Below are 16180 nucleotides of genomic sequence, written 5' to 3'. Positions count from 1 at the left end.
CAACCCTCCAGGATGGGCACACTCATCCTCCCTTGCCTGCCCTTGTCAAGTATACTAGCTACTGATTGAACTTGGGTCTCCTGAGGTCCTATTGAGGGGCATAGGCACTGGAAGGCATACTTTATTCCACTGTTCATATGATACATCTCTCAGACCACCATCCTAGCATGCTGGAGAGAATCAGGAGAGTTCTGCTTATGCTTTCTAGGACAGCTGGAGACAGGCTAAAAACTCTGGAGTTTGTCAGCTTCTGTTATATGTCTTAAGTGTTTTATTGGTTGTATCATAAAATACAATTATAATACTCATACAATTAAAATGCAAGAAGTTATACAATCATTTAAAGTATGAAAAAAATAACAGCTGTAGGACTACATACATTATTTATAATTGATATCAATTACCTCTTAATTGTGTCCCTTATGTTATGGTGGTTGCATTGTTAAATTTTCCCAACAAGCTGAGCTTTTCATGGGAAAAATCAAGGGATGCTTGAGGAATCTCTAGAATGAGGGTAGGGAAAGTCGGATCTGATTATAGCTTTGAGGAAAAGAATGAGTGTACTGGACTGAGGTATTTGAGCTCAGTCTAGACACGTTTTGTTCTACCCCCTTTGAAGTACTGACAGCAGATTCCTCAGATGTGTTTTGGGTGGCTTGCTTCCAAGAGATCAGACAGAGTGAGGCCACTGACTTCAAAGTATCCTGGAATGACACACATCTGAAGGGTATAAGAGCAGTTCATCTAATTGTCAAAGAACTAAGTCCAAAGCTTCATTTAGGTCCTTTTTTTGATAAGGATAAACACCCTGTTAATGTAGTACATCCTCAAACAGGGAGAGAGATGTTTGGATTCCTCTCTGTGGGTGGACAGTGCAGCCTTGGATCTAGCCTTAAGTGTGGGTCTCACTTTCCAAGCTTCTTCATACCAGAAGCACAGAACACACAAGATATCTTGTGTGTAAACCACCAAGGAAAAGTTATTCACTGGTTTCTTTTCCTTGGTGGTTTACATTCATTGCGTGTCTCATAGTAGTTGTATTTACACAAGATATCTTGTTCAGTAAGCAGAGAGAACCAGCCTATGCATGGTTGCTGGCTAGAGAGACATTTCTAGAACTGCCTTCAATAAGGAGACAACCAAATGTAAACTTTTTTGTCTCTCAGATGAATGCCCAGGTCCATCTTGGAGATCAGAAATCAGTATCCTGAGACTACAGTAGAAGACTCGATGCATTCTGTCATTTCCCTCTAGTCTAGGAGATGTTATTAAAAAGCAGACTAGGCAGGCATGAGCCACATAATATTTTGCTTACTTAGGAAGCAAGAGATATTTATCACAAGGTTTTTGTACTTGGGAATTAGCCACAAGTGAACATCCACTGTTCTGTCTAGTCCTCAGGAGATCTTGGATATCACCTGAGTAGTACTGGCTTCTTCCTGATGCTGAGGACATTAGCATAATGGTTGGAAGACAAGGAGGAGGCAGAGCAGTTTGTGCAGTTTTCATATATGTTTGTTGCCATAAGCTGCTTTCATTCTGTAGTCTCTGACACATGCCAGTTGACTTCCAGTGAGTGATAAATAACCAGTTTGGGGAAAACAAATTACCCCAAGTTGCCTAGCTGTGCTTATTGATGGTTGTGGTTATTGTTGGATTCTTTCTTAATTTTGTAATAGCTATTCCAGTTTTCTTGTGAATTGTTTTCCTGAGGTGCATGACATCCTTGAAGCTGTCAGCAGCAGATGCGCCCGTGAGAGAGAGATTCCCCCAAAAGATTGCCATCCTCAGTGGCTTTTGTAGGAAGAAAATATCATATTTCTTGTGAACAGTGAAGGACATTTAATACGAAAACTTTACTTTGCCATACCTGAAACTTCTGGGCCATTCTCAAGCATATATAAAAAAAATTAACACTAGGCCATGGGGTGCCCACAGCCAGAGAGCTGTCAACTAGTGGACACAAGGTCATCAGAAGTGTCTTCGAAAAGTGGAATAACTTAAGCTGATCATTAAAGAATGTATGAGCAGAAAGTACTTAACCTTAGTGACCCTGTTAGCCCTACATGAAGCTGAAGAGACGCACCTTTGTTTGTTGGTCAGCTTAGCTGAAGATTCAGTCCCTATAAGAAGACATAGGCAGTAGTTAAGAGCAACTTTGGATAAGGAATTGCCTTTTAGCCCTTTCCCAAAAAATGTATTTAAAAAAATTGAAAGGGAAGTGAAACTGTGTAATCTATGAAGCATCAGTTTCATTCCATAATTCCTCTGATTAGGGGGCATTATCCAGAAAAGCAATGTTTTTTATTGCAGGCAGTCAAGGACAGAGCATTTCAAAGGACTTTCAGAAGAAATGGTACGCGGAGCTGAAAGGGGCCAGAGCAGGCAAACCAGGTAAGAAAAGGGTAAACATATCCCTCGCCTACTGAAGAAAACATGCTTCCTCTCCCATACTTTCCTTTCCCCTTGGTTCCTATGTTACAGACTATCCTACTTTACTGGAAAGTTGTTTGCCATGACCTCAGACTTCAGAGTAAGAGTGATAATTACTACTGGCTGCAAAATAGAGTTCAGAACGTTCCTTCCTTTTTAAGTGTCTCTCCAGTATCCCAGCCAGGTCAATTTACGTATGTCAGATCTGGAACAACTGCTACGCTGTGGGGCTGTAGAAAGAGTCTTAAACCAGATCAATGGAGAAATTCTAACACCAGAAAAAGGGCAACCTCTGGAGACTTTTTCAAGATTAAACAGATTCCTAGCAGTAAAAAAAAAAAAAAAATGTTCAAAGTGTGACCCTCGCATGCTGTTCTGCTACTTGTTGGGGTGCAATAATGGTGACCATGGACCTGGACACCTAACAGCACATTCTCTTTTGCAGAAGTCCTAGGCAGTTTGTTCACTTTGTGCTTGGGAAAGAGGATTGTCAGTTTATTCCCTTGCAGTTTTTTCTAGCTACTGTATTCAAGATGTTCACCAAATGCTTGTCCTTAGTTTTTAAAGACCTGAGAACAAAAGGGAGTCATAAATACCCCTTTATGGATTACTTTATGATTCAAGCTTCCTCGGTCCCTTTTTTATACCATTAAGTGCCTGACCTACGTAGCCAACTCCCTGAGCTTGCAGAAATTCAGCTTGATAGCAGCAGTCAGCCTGAGAGTAAGGGTCTTATTGCAGGTTGTAGGTTACACCGCTGGTGTTATTCTTATAATTCAGGCCAGACTCCAAATGAGAAAACTCAGAAATTCATGAAATAGGTTGTCCACCTCTGGAGAAAGTCACCCTTCTTATCCAAACTGTCACCAGAAAGTTCGGGCAGTAAGCACACCAAGTGCAGGTCAACCCAAAAATGCCATTTGTGATTTTAGAATGCCATCAGATATTGCATGGGACCTCACGTAGGACACCTTGAAGTGAAGGAAAGGTAGACCAGCAAACAAAAGCACATAAATTTGAAGGTATTGATTTATGCACTGTAGATATTCATATTATTGTGGCACCCAGGGAAACCAAGTAACAAGACAAGCAAAGCTATTGTGATATGGTATATCAGTAATCAGTGAGGGATACATGCACTGTTCTCAAAACATGTTGGCCATTGTGGCAGGAAAACTGGCACAGGGTTAAGGCCTCCACCACCAAGCTGAATACATTTCCTAAAACCAGAATGCCTAGCAGACCAACTAAACAGATGTACCTATAACCTGCATGAGTGGAAACTGGACAGGGAGCTCTTTCTGATGTTGGTACGAAAACAGGGCGATCTATAGAGGGATTTGTTTGATTCCCTTTTGCTTCCCAGAACAGTTATCAACTAAACAGTTTCTGTGCCTTGTACCCATGTAAGAAAACTAATTGTACTACTACTGTATCCTGTTGGAGAGAAACTTGCTCTGTGTGAAGAAAAGGTAGTAGCTCCACTTTATCTAAGACTGTTGTGGTTCTTCCAGCTAAGCGGTTAGCACTGTCGCCTTACAGCAAAAGGTTCTCCGGTTCGAACCTCAGCTGGGGGGTGCCTTCTTTGCGGAGTCTGCATATCCTCCCTGTGGTCGCATGGTGTGTGTGTGTGTGTGTGTGTGTGTGTGTGTGTGTCTGTCTGTCTGTCTGTGTGTGTGCCCCTTCTGTGGAAGGTTGGGCGCCGGGCTGGCAACTCGACACCATAAAACTCTACTGCCAATCATGAGCGGACAGGTGATCCGCTGTGGCCACCCCTAACCAGGAAAAGCCGAAAGAAGTAGTCAAAGGGGCAGTTACTTCTATCAGATCTCCGCACACTTTTGAAACAACAGAGCGAGATTTGCAGTGCACCTTAATTTTGAAATCCTGAAACTAACTTCATGGATGATCTCAGCTTGATCTATTTAAGGGCCTGTTTCCCTACATAACTGGTATAAGAGGAGGCCAGGAAACCCAATACTGGGGGGATATATATTGCTAGATGAAAAGATGCTTTTTATTGGTCTACCAGTACTTTGGTAGAACCACATAATCTGCTGTTGCCTCTGATCTTACTTTTCTGAAGTATCTGGCTGAGCTTTTTGAGGTTAGTTTAGTTTATACATCTGTTATCTGTCAACCTTTGCAGTATGCCTTCCAATGGATTTTCCTTTGTCATCCCATTCAGTAGTTAAACAACATTTGAGTTGCCCTGGAGGCATATTCCTTCTTCCTGAAACCTGAATTTTGCGGCAGAAAAATGCCTTGATTCATTTCCTCCTCTTGAGACAACTAGTTTGGAAACATTAAAATGACTGTGTTATTGATGGCCATTACTTCTGCCAAGAAAATGTCTGAGCTGCAAGCCCTGATCTTTAGAGAGACATTTACATCTTTTACAAGGACATGGCAGCCCCTGGCTGTAAACCTTTCTTTTATGCCAAATATTGCCTTAGAGTTGGCATTGAATTAAACTACTCTGGTGCTAGTCTTTTATCCTTCAACAATAGGAAAAGGAGGTTGCAACTGATGGCTGTCCAAAAGCAGTGAAAGGAAAACTCCACCCTCCGTTGTAGTTAACCCTTTCAATGAGATATATTTTCTCTCTATATCACTTTCATATAATTTAGTGCTGAGAAACCATTCAGAACGTTTTCCTTTTTCTTTCCTCTTGTTTCCCTACTGCAGATCATAAAGGTCATTCCATCATTCACTATTCAAATCTTACATCATTTCACAAAAGAACTTCTTGGTCTGTGATGATATAGGCTAGGCAGCGGAGGTTCTTTAGTTGTACATCATGTGATTGTATCTTGTTGAAACCAGCAACTGACTTTTTGGAAGAGTTTGTTTTTTTCTGTTGCTAGCAGCTTTTTTATGATGATCAGTGATTATTTATTTATTTATTTATTTTTATTTTTGTGAATGGAACCGACAGGGTTCCACAGAGCCTGTTTTCAGCGGAGAGGCGGGAGAAATGCCGAGAATGCTCCAGATGAATGTGGGAGGAATGTGGGTACCTGGAGGAACCCACCTGGAGAAACCAGAGAACACAGGACCCCACACACAGGCACCCCAGCAGCAGATCGAACCGAGAACCGAAGGAACCTCTTGCTGCTTAACGTGCGTTAACCGCTGCACCACTGTGCCGCCCATGAGTTATACCACAGCATGCACAATCTAGTAAACACTGTTATTTTTGGGCAGGAATGTTTTTTTATATCCAGAGAACAACAGAATTAATTGCAGTATAAAGAAACGGGGACTTTTTATCTGCACTAGTAATTCATTGAAGCAACAGTTGTCACTCATTGATGTATGAGCAGACATAGTTACACCGATGTTGTAGATGAGTAAAGACTTGTCTGTGACCCATGTGACCAGAGTTTGATTAACAGCTTAGGAGCTTGATGGTGCAGCTGAGAGGATCGCTCCTGGATGAAGGAAGAGTCCCAGCTGGCTCATGCCACCATTTCTGGCATTTTATATTGCTCATCTCATACGTAAGGGCATTGCATCCAGAAAAAGAGAGGTTATAAACCCACACTGTACTATTCCCTCGTCAGGCCAATAGTAGAGTACAATGCTCCCTTTGTTATGTTCCTTTTTAAACATCTACAGCAATTGGAGAGACCACAAAGGTTCCTTAAAAAGAAAATTCAGGGTCTTCAAGATCTATCTTATGCGGGCAGACTAAAATCATTGTCACTTTACTCTGTGTCATAGACTGCTCAGAGGTGACCTGTGCCTTGCATATAGAGTAATCGCTGACCCAGCCTTAACAGAAATGCTGAATATTCACAAGTCAAATGTCACATGGGTCACTTGCTCAAAGCACCTTAACCTGGTATGTGACATCAACAGAACTTGCTGGAAAGACATGTTTGTCTCAGAGGTTGAACCACCATTGGGACAAGTTTCCTATTAATGTTAAACAAAGCCCCTCATTGGCCCTATTGAAAAGTAATTTGGACGATCGGATGGGTAACTGGAAATTCATTCTGGGGGTTCCACCTGTATCCCTTTTGGACAGGGGCAATAGGTGCTGATTTTAGTGTCTGCTTGAACCAGACACCCTTGTTAACACGGTTTGAACTTAGCTAGGCTTGTATAGGCTCTGTGGCTGTTAGCCTAGTAACCTCCTATGATCCTACTCTGAGAGGATAAAGGAGTGTAGATAGATTAGCTGTGTTTCCTTTGTTAGGAAATCAAGGCAGACCTGTCTCAAAGTAGTCATTGTATAAATGACTTTTCATTTGCCTTAACTTTTGCTGTAATTACCATGGTAAGACACTAAGACAAAGTTAAAGATGCATTTTTTTAGTGCTACCACTACCATCATAGTTTTTCTTTTAGCTCAAGTACTTTGTGAGACAGTTCCCCTAGGACCCTTGTCCATACTTTGCATAATCATTACAAGCTATGTAAACAGTCTAGGAGCAGGTAAGGGCCTACTGTAGCCTCTTGTCAGGCCAGTGGTGAGGTGCAACCCCTTGGGTCATAAACTGTTTTAGTATTCTTCTGTTGTATAAGTAATTGTAATGCAGCAGCATCCTTTTGATGAATGCAATAATATGAATCTTTTCATCATAATAATATATGGTCAAATAACAAAATTACTGTTGCATTATAGGTTACTGCAGAACATGGGCTGCACTGCCTTTTCTACTGAGCATAATCCTGATGTCTGCATTGTGGGGAGAAGAGCAGCTGTGCTCCTAAAATGTTCAGCAGTTCCAGAAGTGTGGCCAGAATGGCAGATATCTGTCTGCAGGAAATTTCCAGTTACTGGCAGTTACAATATAGCAATAAAAAGTCTTTTGGCTTTTCCTGGTTAGGGGTCACCACAGCGGAACTCCTGTCTGCTAATGATTGACAGTGGATTTTTACAAAGATGGTCTTAAATAGCTAGTGTTATGGTGAGTATTTTCATACAACTCTAGTTTCTCTCTCCTTCCTTAGATGTGAAATCATCATCCTCTGACAATTCCACGCTACTTTCCTAACCTGGGAAGTGATGAAAAAATGATAGACTGTATAAAGCTGTCTTGCCTCAAACTGAAAACTTGGAAGATTTGTAGTTGATTGGGTGGGAATGGCTTACATCTTAGACCCCCCCTGACCTGCTTATAAATTTCCTGTAGGATTTTTTTTTTCAGAGTAATAGAGAGATGTAAAGGAGAGGGAGACTGATATACCATCACACAGAAGGCTATTGCGTCCTCCCTATCCACAGGTGTATCTGATAGCTTGGGAAAAATCTGGGTGGGACTAGCACTGGCCTGATGGCAGACCAACCTATATGTATGGTATTGCTACTGTAATAAGAAGCAACTGATCAAAGCTATCTTAGTATGCTAAGTACCTTATACAGCAGTTATTTCCCAATTAAGTTTGCCAGATACATATCCATGCACTTGTGTTTTTTCTGCAGTTAGTGATTGGACTGCTTACAGCTTTTGTTCCATGTCTTTCCAGGTTATTGCCATGATAAAAGGGCTTCAGGTTTTGATGGGCAGGATGGAAAGTGTATTCAACCATGCCATCCGTCATACAATTTATGCTGCTCTCCAGGATTTTGCTCAGGTTACACTTCGAGAACCATTAAGACAAGCTATTAAGAAGAAGAAAAACGTAATTCAGAGGTTGGACTTGATATTTTCTAAGCAGTGTATATAGTAACATTTTTCTTTATCCGGTACTATTTTTAGATCTTCTAGCATACTGTAATTTTGAAAAAATCTGAGTGATATTTTTTATTTGTTAGAACATTCATATTTTCATAATACAGCGTATAGCTTTGCATAATTTGGAGGATTTGTTTTTGCCGTTTAAGAAGGGTGTAACTCGCATCCTGATGTCATCTTATAAATTTGCAAATGTATGCCAAATGTTTCTGTTAACTTAAGTGTGCAGACTGTGCTTTTAATCATGAGGCTTTGTAAGAATAAATTTGCATCATACCTCTTGGGACAGTTTATTCCTATAGTATTTTAAGTTTTTTCACTCTTGCAGTAATTTTAATGTTATGTACAGCATGTAAATATAATTGATAAGTTGCCATCCCTTCTTGACCCCAAACTCACTCCACCCAGGATGACACACAAACAATTAACTCCATCATCACTACCCAAATATAGTCTGTTCAGATACATGTATTTTACAAATTCCAGTTGTCACAGTTTAGATCAGCCAGCCTGTTTTATGCTCATATGTTTTTCAATAACAAGCCAGGTCCAACTGTTATCATAACCAACAAGTGACTATCCTGTGTGGAAAAGAATTCTAAACTGCAGTATGTTCTTGCCAGGAGACTTAATTGCATCAATCACAGATTTTAAATGTCATGCGGTCACCCTAAAACATTTTTTGAAAGTACAAGGGATTTCAAAGAGTGGCTGCCATGAAACATTTGTTCATTGTTCACATTAGTTTTTTTTGTATCTTTTAAACACACTTGACAAAGATGCATGCTCCTTATACTCATATAACTGTCCCTCCAACCACAATCAGTTGTGCAGCCACATTTCCATCAAAACTACATAGTAGACTGAGGATGGATACACCTAAAACTCTAGCTTCTTAATAATCTGTCTCTTTTTCGGTAATGTAAGCATCGGTGTCCCACAGTCATATAGCAGTTTTTCCTTATATTACTACTTTAGGTATTCAGATCTTTATTTATTTGTGCTTTGTTGACTGTGTTAGTCCCACTAGACCAGTGTGCTCTTTTCAGGGGAGATCTGAGTTAGCTTTCATACTGATTAGGGGAAATTTGGCCAGGGCATCGGGGAACCTCCCCAATTTTGATACGTGCCATGGGATCTTTCATATCCACCTGAGCTACCACCATCTCATGCAGATGAGACATTGGTTTAATCTCTCATCTGAAGGACAGCACATTCAGGTTGCTGCACCCCCCTCCCCCATCCTGCACTGCAGTATTAGTATTGGGAAATGAATCCAAGTATCTGTTGCAGGTATAGAACTCACAGCCTTCAAATCTTCCAGCACCAAAGGCTGCTACCTGTTGAGCAGCAGAAATCACTACAGTGGAACAGTCATTAGCATTCCACTTTCCTTGTTTGTTTTTTAATACAAAAAAGCATATTTATTGCGTTATCCCGTATGACATAGGTAATCATAAATATATGTAAATGAAAACAAACCATATTGACATGTTTTCAGTTGCAAACATTATACATCCCATAAAATTTTCTGTACATTCACGGTCAATCGAATATTACATAGCTCATTCAATTCCTGCCTTCCCTTAAACCTCATTCCTCCTCCAAAACATTATTATGCATGTATTGTTCCCACAGTTCCCATTTTTTCCTATGAAATTTGCACCTGCCCTTTTCTAAAGATCCCACTCATCTCTGTTATTATAGTCACTACTTCAAATGCTATTATTTTAGATTTTGATTTCAATTTTCTAGCAATTGCTTTTTGGTGACCACCAGAATTAAACTAAATAATGGCTTACTATGTCTAGGCAATTCAGATCCTGTGTTACAGCTCAAAAAAAGAATTTCTTTAGTTACACAGATTTGCTTATCCAATATTTCTAACAAAGGGGTCTGCAGGGAAATTTTAATGTCTGCCAACTCATTGCACTCCTAAAAATATGTTCCCAATTACCTCTTTCTTCCCTATTACACCTCCAATATTTGCAGTCTACCTGAGGAAAAATACAATAAAATAAAAATACCTATGGAAACACTTCCAAGCAAAAGTCCTAAATCTTCTGGACTTTGTTGCATATTTGGGAGCCATAATTATATATACTGCATTATTTATTTGTGAATTGCTTATTTAATCTCCCTTCCCAATCCTTTCTAACCTCCCCTGATTGATTCCTGCAGTATTTTATATGCCCCACTAATTATCCCCTTTTTAATGGCAGCTCCTGTTCTAGATTCAGCTAAAAACTGTACCAGTGCTGGTCTGTCACTTAGGATCCCCTGTTCCTTTCTCTTTACCTTTCTCTGATATCGAACCTTGATATGTCTCTAGCCTGCAGTCCAAGTGTATTCAAAGTCAAAGTTAACTTTATTATCATTCAGAGCATACAGCAACAGTACACAGGTGAATGAAATTACGTTTCTCTAAGCTGTTGTGCAAAGCATAAAAACAGAAACAAATTCACATAAACATAACTTTTAGATAATATACCAGAATTTAGATCAACATAGGGGAAAGCCTACTTTTGTGAGGGCCCATGGCATGTTGCCACTAAGTATATGAATACTTCTCTGATAAGGATGTCTGTAGTTTACTCGAGTAATGTTAAACAAATTATTCAAATATTAGAGAAACACTCACAGATTGACAGTGGGTCCTGATACTAAATCATTATTTGGAGAGAGGCCTTATTTCCTCTATAAGAATAAAAAATCATTGAAAAGGATGCTATGTTATCCTAGAATTATTGAAAGGTCACCAGACATTGGATATGTCTGCGGAACATTCCCATGTACTAAGTGCAAATATTGCAAATTTATTGATTCAGCTAATTGCTTTATACATCCAGACATGTGTAAACAGTTGATTTTTAAGGCAAGGGCAGATTGTAATACCTGCCATTTAGTGTATTTAACTTATTGTGAGGAATGTATTTTGTTTTATATAGGCAAAACTGATAGATGTCTACATGATACTATAAGGGAACATTTATATAACATTAATGCATTAGCTAGACATGTTATGCAAAATAATATTTCACACACTTTTAAACCTTCAAACTCTGTGAATGTGGGGGTGATGCCAGAAATTTGTCTGAGACATCTGAAATGAGATGGATTATTCAGTTAGGTGCTAATAGAGGACAGGGTTTGGATAATAGGGTTTCTATTAAACCGGTCCTGAAAGCCATAAATATTTATAAGTAGAGTATTTTTATAAGTATGTATTTTATAAATATGTATTTTATAAGTAATATATTTCTAGATGAGAAGGTTATTGTTATGACAGTGTGTTTTATGATGCATTGTTTTGAGCTGAGTAAAAGTCATATATTTGTGTCCATTTTACAGGATGGTGAAGTATTTATTATGTATTACACCTTTATTTGTTTTACATAATTAATAGTTGAATTGTTTATATTGGCTGATTGATGTATTTAAAGGAAAACTCCACCCTCTCATACAGTTTAACTCAATCGTTAGGTTTCTTTTCTCCCTACAGTATGGCTCCAACATTGTGTAGATACCAGAAACCTGCTTGTACTTTTTATTTCCTTGCATTGGAATCAAAGGAAGGGAAAGCCCACCTACATTTTTTTAAAACTCAACTTCTCCCATAATTTGCAGAAAAATTAGACTCCACCTGCATATGACATATCATAGACACAGTTAAATCTGTAGTATACCGTGTCAGGTATTGCTGTCAGTCTTAGATGAGCAATTAATCCTGCTAATGTGAGGAACACAGCAGCTGAGACAGAAAGCTGTGGAACTGTTTTCCACTGTTTTTATTGCAGAGATGAGGAGAACTTAACACTACCCTTTCATAGCAAAACAAAAGAAATGGATCAGTTAGGGGTTTAATCAGCTCAAGTGGTGTAGTGGTACATTGCTCTGACAGTGGTGTACAGGGCCCTGGGTTCAAGACCTGGCAGGGCTGATAATTTTTTCTGAGGTGGCGGGTTGGCGTAGTGGTTAAGGTGTTTACCTTACAAACAGAAGGTACAGGGTTTGTTTCTCAAACTGGATAATTGTCTAGGCTTAAAAGAGCCTGCAAGGTAGCAGATAGCCTAATACTAACATATGAACCTATAAAGGCAGTTGTCAACTCTTCTGGCAAATTTACATAAGCAACAACACAGTATTGAAATGCTAAGCTTTAAAAGTTACTAAAACTACGGAAAAAAAGCAAAACCAGTACTAGTAAATAAAATCAAGCGGTTAGGACACACAGGAACAATGGCAGCATAAATAAAAGAAATGGATTTAATGTCCAGTAACACAAGCGCTTTCATCCTGCTATAATGAATTTACTTTGAAAAAGTCCTGCATTATAACAGGATGAAAGTGCTTGTGTTATTGGACATTAAAGCTTTAAAAGTTATGTGTAATAGTTTATATGTTAAGGTAACTTAAATATATATCTAAGATTTCTGTGACATTTAGAGAAAAGTCAGAAAAGGTTTTTTTTCTTGCAAAGTATTAATGCATTTAGCATTTCAAGCCCCCCCCCCCCAAAGGCCAGATCTACAGAAAGAGTTTCAGGTGGCAACCCTATCAACTAAGTGCACTGATTATCTATCTATCTGTGTCTGTCTGTCTGTCTGTTGTATGTGTTTACTGGGATAGTCCACTGGGCCTGAAATGAGCCCATTTTCAGTGGAGGCCTGGGGAGAAAAGCTCCATATTTAATTACATACAAAGAAGATTATACACAATACAGAGTATATAAGACAGTAGTAGCACGTTAAATCAAAGTTATAACCACACTGAATAATTTTATAATAACATTGAATAAATAGATGACAACAATGAAAATTTACAATCATGGTGCGAGTGTAGGAATTGTTGTTTTAGATACTGAGTAAGATTATTAGCAGAGAGAAGAAATTAGCTTAAAGGGTAAAAAGGAGGAGACAGAAAGGCTTAAGGTAGGGACAACACAGGCTGAAGTGACAGCAGAAAGGGTTGGTATGATAGAGAGAGAGAAGGGGAAGATAAACTAGTTATTGAGTGAAGAAAAGTAAGAATTCTGAGGGTGGTGAAGTTTTGGGGTCGTTGGTGAGGGTGCAGGTGCACTGATACTGTTCATAAAAAGGTCTTTTATATTTTTTGTGACATCCTTCCAGAGGGGGATGCATATCTGGTACATGCAGGTCCATTGTAAGAGATTCCCACTGACTTTGAGTCAGTCCTTGCATTGTTAGAGTGCAACCATAATATACAGCTGAATTTACTTTAACATACATTTACTATGTGCCCTTGTATTAAAAACACTAAGAAAAGGAAATCAGAAGTACTTAACTGTGTTGAAATGCGTGCGCACACACACACACACACACACACACACACACACACACACATATATATATATATATATATGTGTGTATATATATATATATATATATATATATATATATATATATATGTGTGTGTGTGTGTGTGTGTGTGTGTGTGTGTGTGTGTGTGCATTATGTGTGCATACAATGAATTATTTATAATAAACAACATAGTATAGTTAAGCATTATTAATGCATACATTCTAGTAAATGTTGCTCAGTGATTTACTTGGCCACTGTTGCACATTGGTTATGTCTTGCTCAATGTCTTTATGTCAGTATTTTTTTTCTTTGTATTGCTAAGTGCATTTAATAATTGTTATTATCTTTGCCAATGTAGGCTAAGTTGTGGCTGAAAAGGGTCCTGGGACCAGTTCACTTTCTTGGTTACCAAATAAATATGAACTAGAAAAAAGGAGGGAGAACATGACAGAAATAATTGAGGAACTAGTAAAGCACATTTTAAGTCTGCATCATTCATGAGAGAGAAAAAACTTCCCACTGAAGGCATTGGAAAGTAGTAGACAGACTAAGTTTAGAGTTCTACTACTTGTCACTTGTAAATGTACAGCAAACATAGAAGCAGCTCTGTTACAGAAGGTGTATTTAGATGACAGTGCTTCACAATCCTGCCATTCTGTCTTAATGGCATGAGAAAACAGCACCACTTCCATATGTCTAACATGAGTCATATAAAGGGGACTTGAAATGTATTCTGGGAAGAAGGAACAAAAGCAAGAAAACAAGATCACATTACCAAGGTAGGCCCCATCATCCGTCATTTTGAGAAAAACACATTACAGTTGTAACATTTTGTAAGTTGGGAGCTGTTAACAACTCCCCAGGTGATGTTGACATCCTACAGAATGGCCTCACTGTGACCAACGACTGGTGTCAGAACCATGGCCTTAAGCTCAGTGCCAAAAAAATGTCATCATCCCCTTTGACAAAAACCTGGTTCCCATGAATTACCACATTGATGGTAATCCACTGAACACAGAAGGCGTTATAAGAGATCTGAGAACACAGATTGACAGCAACCTCTCTTTTGATCACCACATTGCCACTGAGGTCAGAAAGTCCTTCTTTGTTAGAAACTTCTCTGTGTTGAAGATTTTCAGTCCATATATCTCTAGTTAATCACTGTATATTAGTCAGATCAGACAATAGTAGTAGAAGTAGCGAACTTACTCGTCTTAAGTAAAAATAAATAAATATATATAATTGTACAGAATTACTAAGTAGTCGAAAGTAATCCAAACAAGGCAGGCAGTCTGTTTCCAATCAAAAGTCCTGTATTAAGTACGCAGACAAAGCGATCCAAGTAAAACAAAAATTGAGTAATAGTTTCCTCACAAGCTTTCTAAATGTATATATACTTTTTATCAGGTAAGGGAGTGGATTATTGTGCTGTAAAACAAAGTGTTGTTAGTACGCATGTTAAATTTGCATCCCTTCCCCCACCAGTGTGACATTCAAGTTGGTCCTGCCCTACTTAGTAGCTGTCATAATAATATAACTCTTACGTACTTTAAATACAATTTATAATGATGTGGTTACCTCCTGTTTAACCAGATTATTAAGTCTGTGATTTTATCCAAGACAATGTACTGCATGGCTGATAGTATGTCACCCTTAGTCCAGTTGGCAATCAAAAAAAAAAAAAATATATATATATATATATATATATATATATATATATATATATATATATATACTAAGGGTTTTGCATCCAGGAAGAAAGCGGTCATTGTCTCTCTACTCTTCTCTCATTAGGCCAGTCATCTAGTACAATGCCCCATTTGGCATGTACCTCACTAGACACCTGCAACAACTGGAGAGGCCCCAAAGGTACCTCACAAAGAGGATCCTATGCCTTAAACACATGTCCTGTATGGACAGACTAAAAAAAACTCCCAACTATTCTCTGTCTCATATCGCCTACTTAGCGGCGATCTCTGCTTGACTTACAAAGCCATGTCTGACCCAGCTCTGTTAGAAATGCTGCATCTAAAGAAATCCCAATCCCTCCACACCACGCACTCCAGAGACCCCAACCTCATTACCACAATTAACATAACATGCTGGAGGAACAGTCTCTGGGTTATGAACCTGTTCCTCATTACCACATTTAACAGAACATGCTAGAGGAACAGGTTCATAACCCAGAGACTGCCTGTGCTATGGAACAGACTTCCCATACATGTCAAGCAGAGCACCTCGTTGACCCTTTTCAAGAGAAATCTTGATGAGTTGATGGGTAACAGAAAAGTCACCCCGGGGATCTCTCCAGTGGCTCTACTCAACAGAGGCACTGGAAACTAAGGTCGGGTCACACTATGCCAGGGTAATCCTATGGCTAGGCTTGTAAAGGCCCCAGGGCCATTAGCCTAGTACACACCTGTGAACCTGTGCAAAGAAGCACTTGGAGTGGTTTTAAGGCATTAAAATAGCTCAAAAACAAAGATACAATGAAAAATGTGTATTTTGAGTTCTAAGGTGGAGTTTTCCTTTAAGCAGTCTAATTGAATGTATTGTTGTCTGATGAAGCAGTGTTTTTTGACTGTGAAAGCGCTCCCAATAAATGGTCCTCAGTTTTCTATATGACTTGTGTGTTTTAATAGGAAACTGTGCCATTGTTTGGTTCACTTTGGTTGGTGTGTTTGAAATGCACATAAACAATTCTTTTTTATATATAAAGTATTCTTGTCCTTTTCCAAT

At 38.9% G+C, this 16180-nt stretch overlaps 1 protein-coding gene across 1 annotated transcript in view; it reads left to right on the top strand.

Annotated features, from left to right (window-relative positions):
* Nucleotides 1–16180, top strand: part of CYFIP1 (cytoplasmic FMR1 interacting protein 1) — a 2370671-nt gene that overhangs the window by 1019204 nt on the left and 1335287 nt on the right. Inside the window, exon 13 of the mRNA XM_044072062.1 lies at nucleotides 7912–8078. Coding sequence (XP_043927997.1) covers nucleotides 7912–8078 — 167 coding nt within the window. The remainder of the gene's footprint in view (nucleotides 1–7911; nucleotides 8079–16180) is intronic.

This window comes from Protopterus annectens, chromosome 5.part0 (assembly GCF_019279795.1).
Source record: "Protopterus annectens isolate FY-2018-M chromosome 5.part0, PAN1.0, whole genome shotgun sequence".
Taxonomy (NCBI): Eukaryota; Metazoa; Chordata; order Ceratodontiformes; family Protopteridae; genus Protopterus; species Protopterus annectens.
The sequence above is the reverse complement of the archived record's forward strand: the minus strand, read 5'-3'. Positions and strand labels throughout refer to the sequence as shown.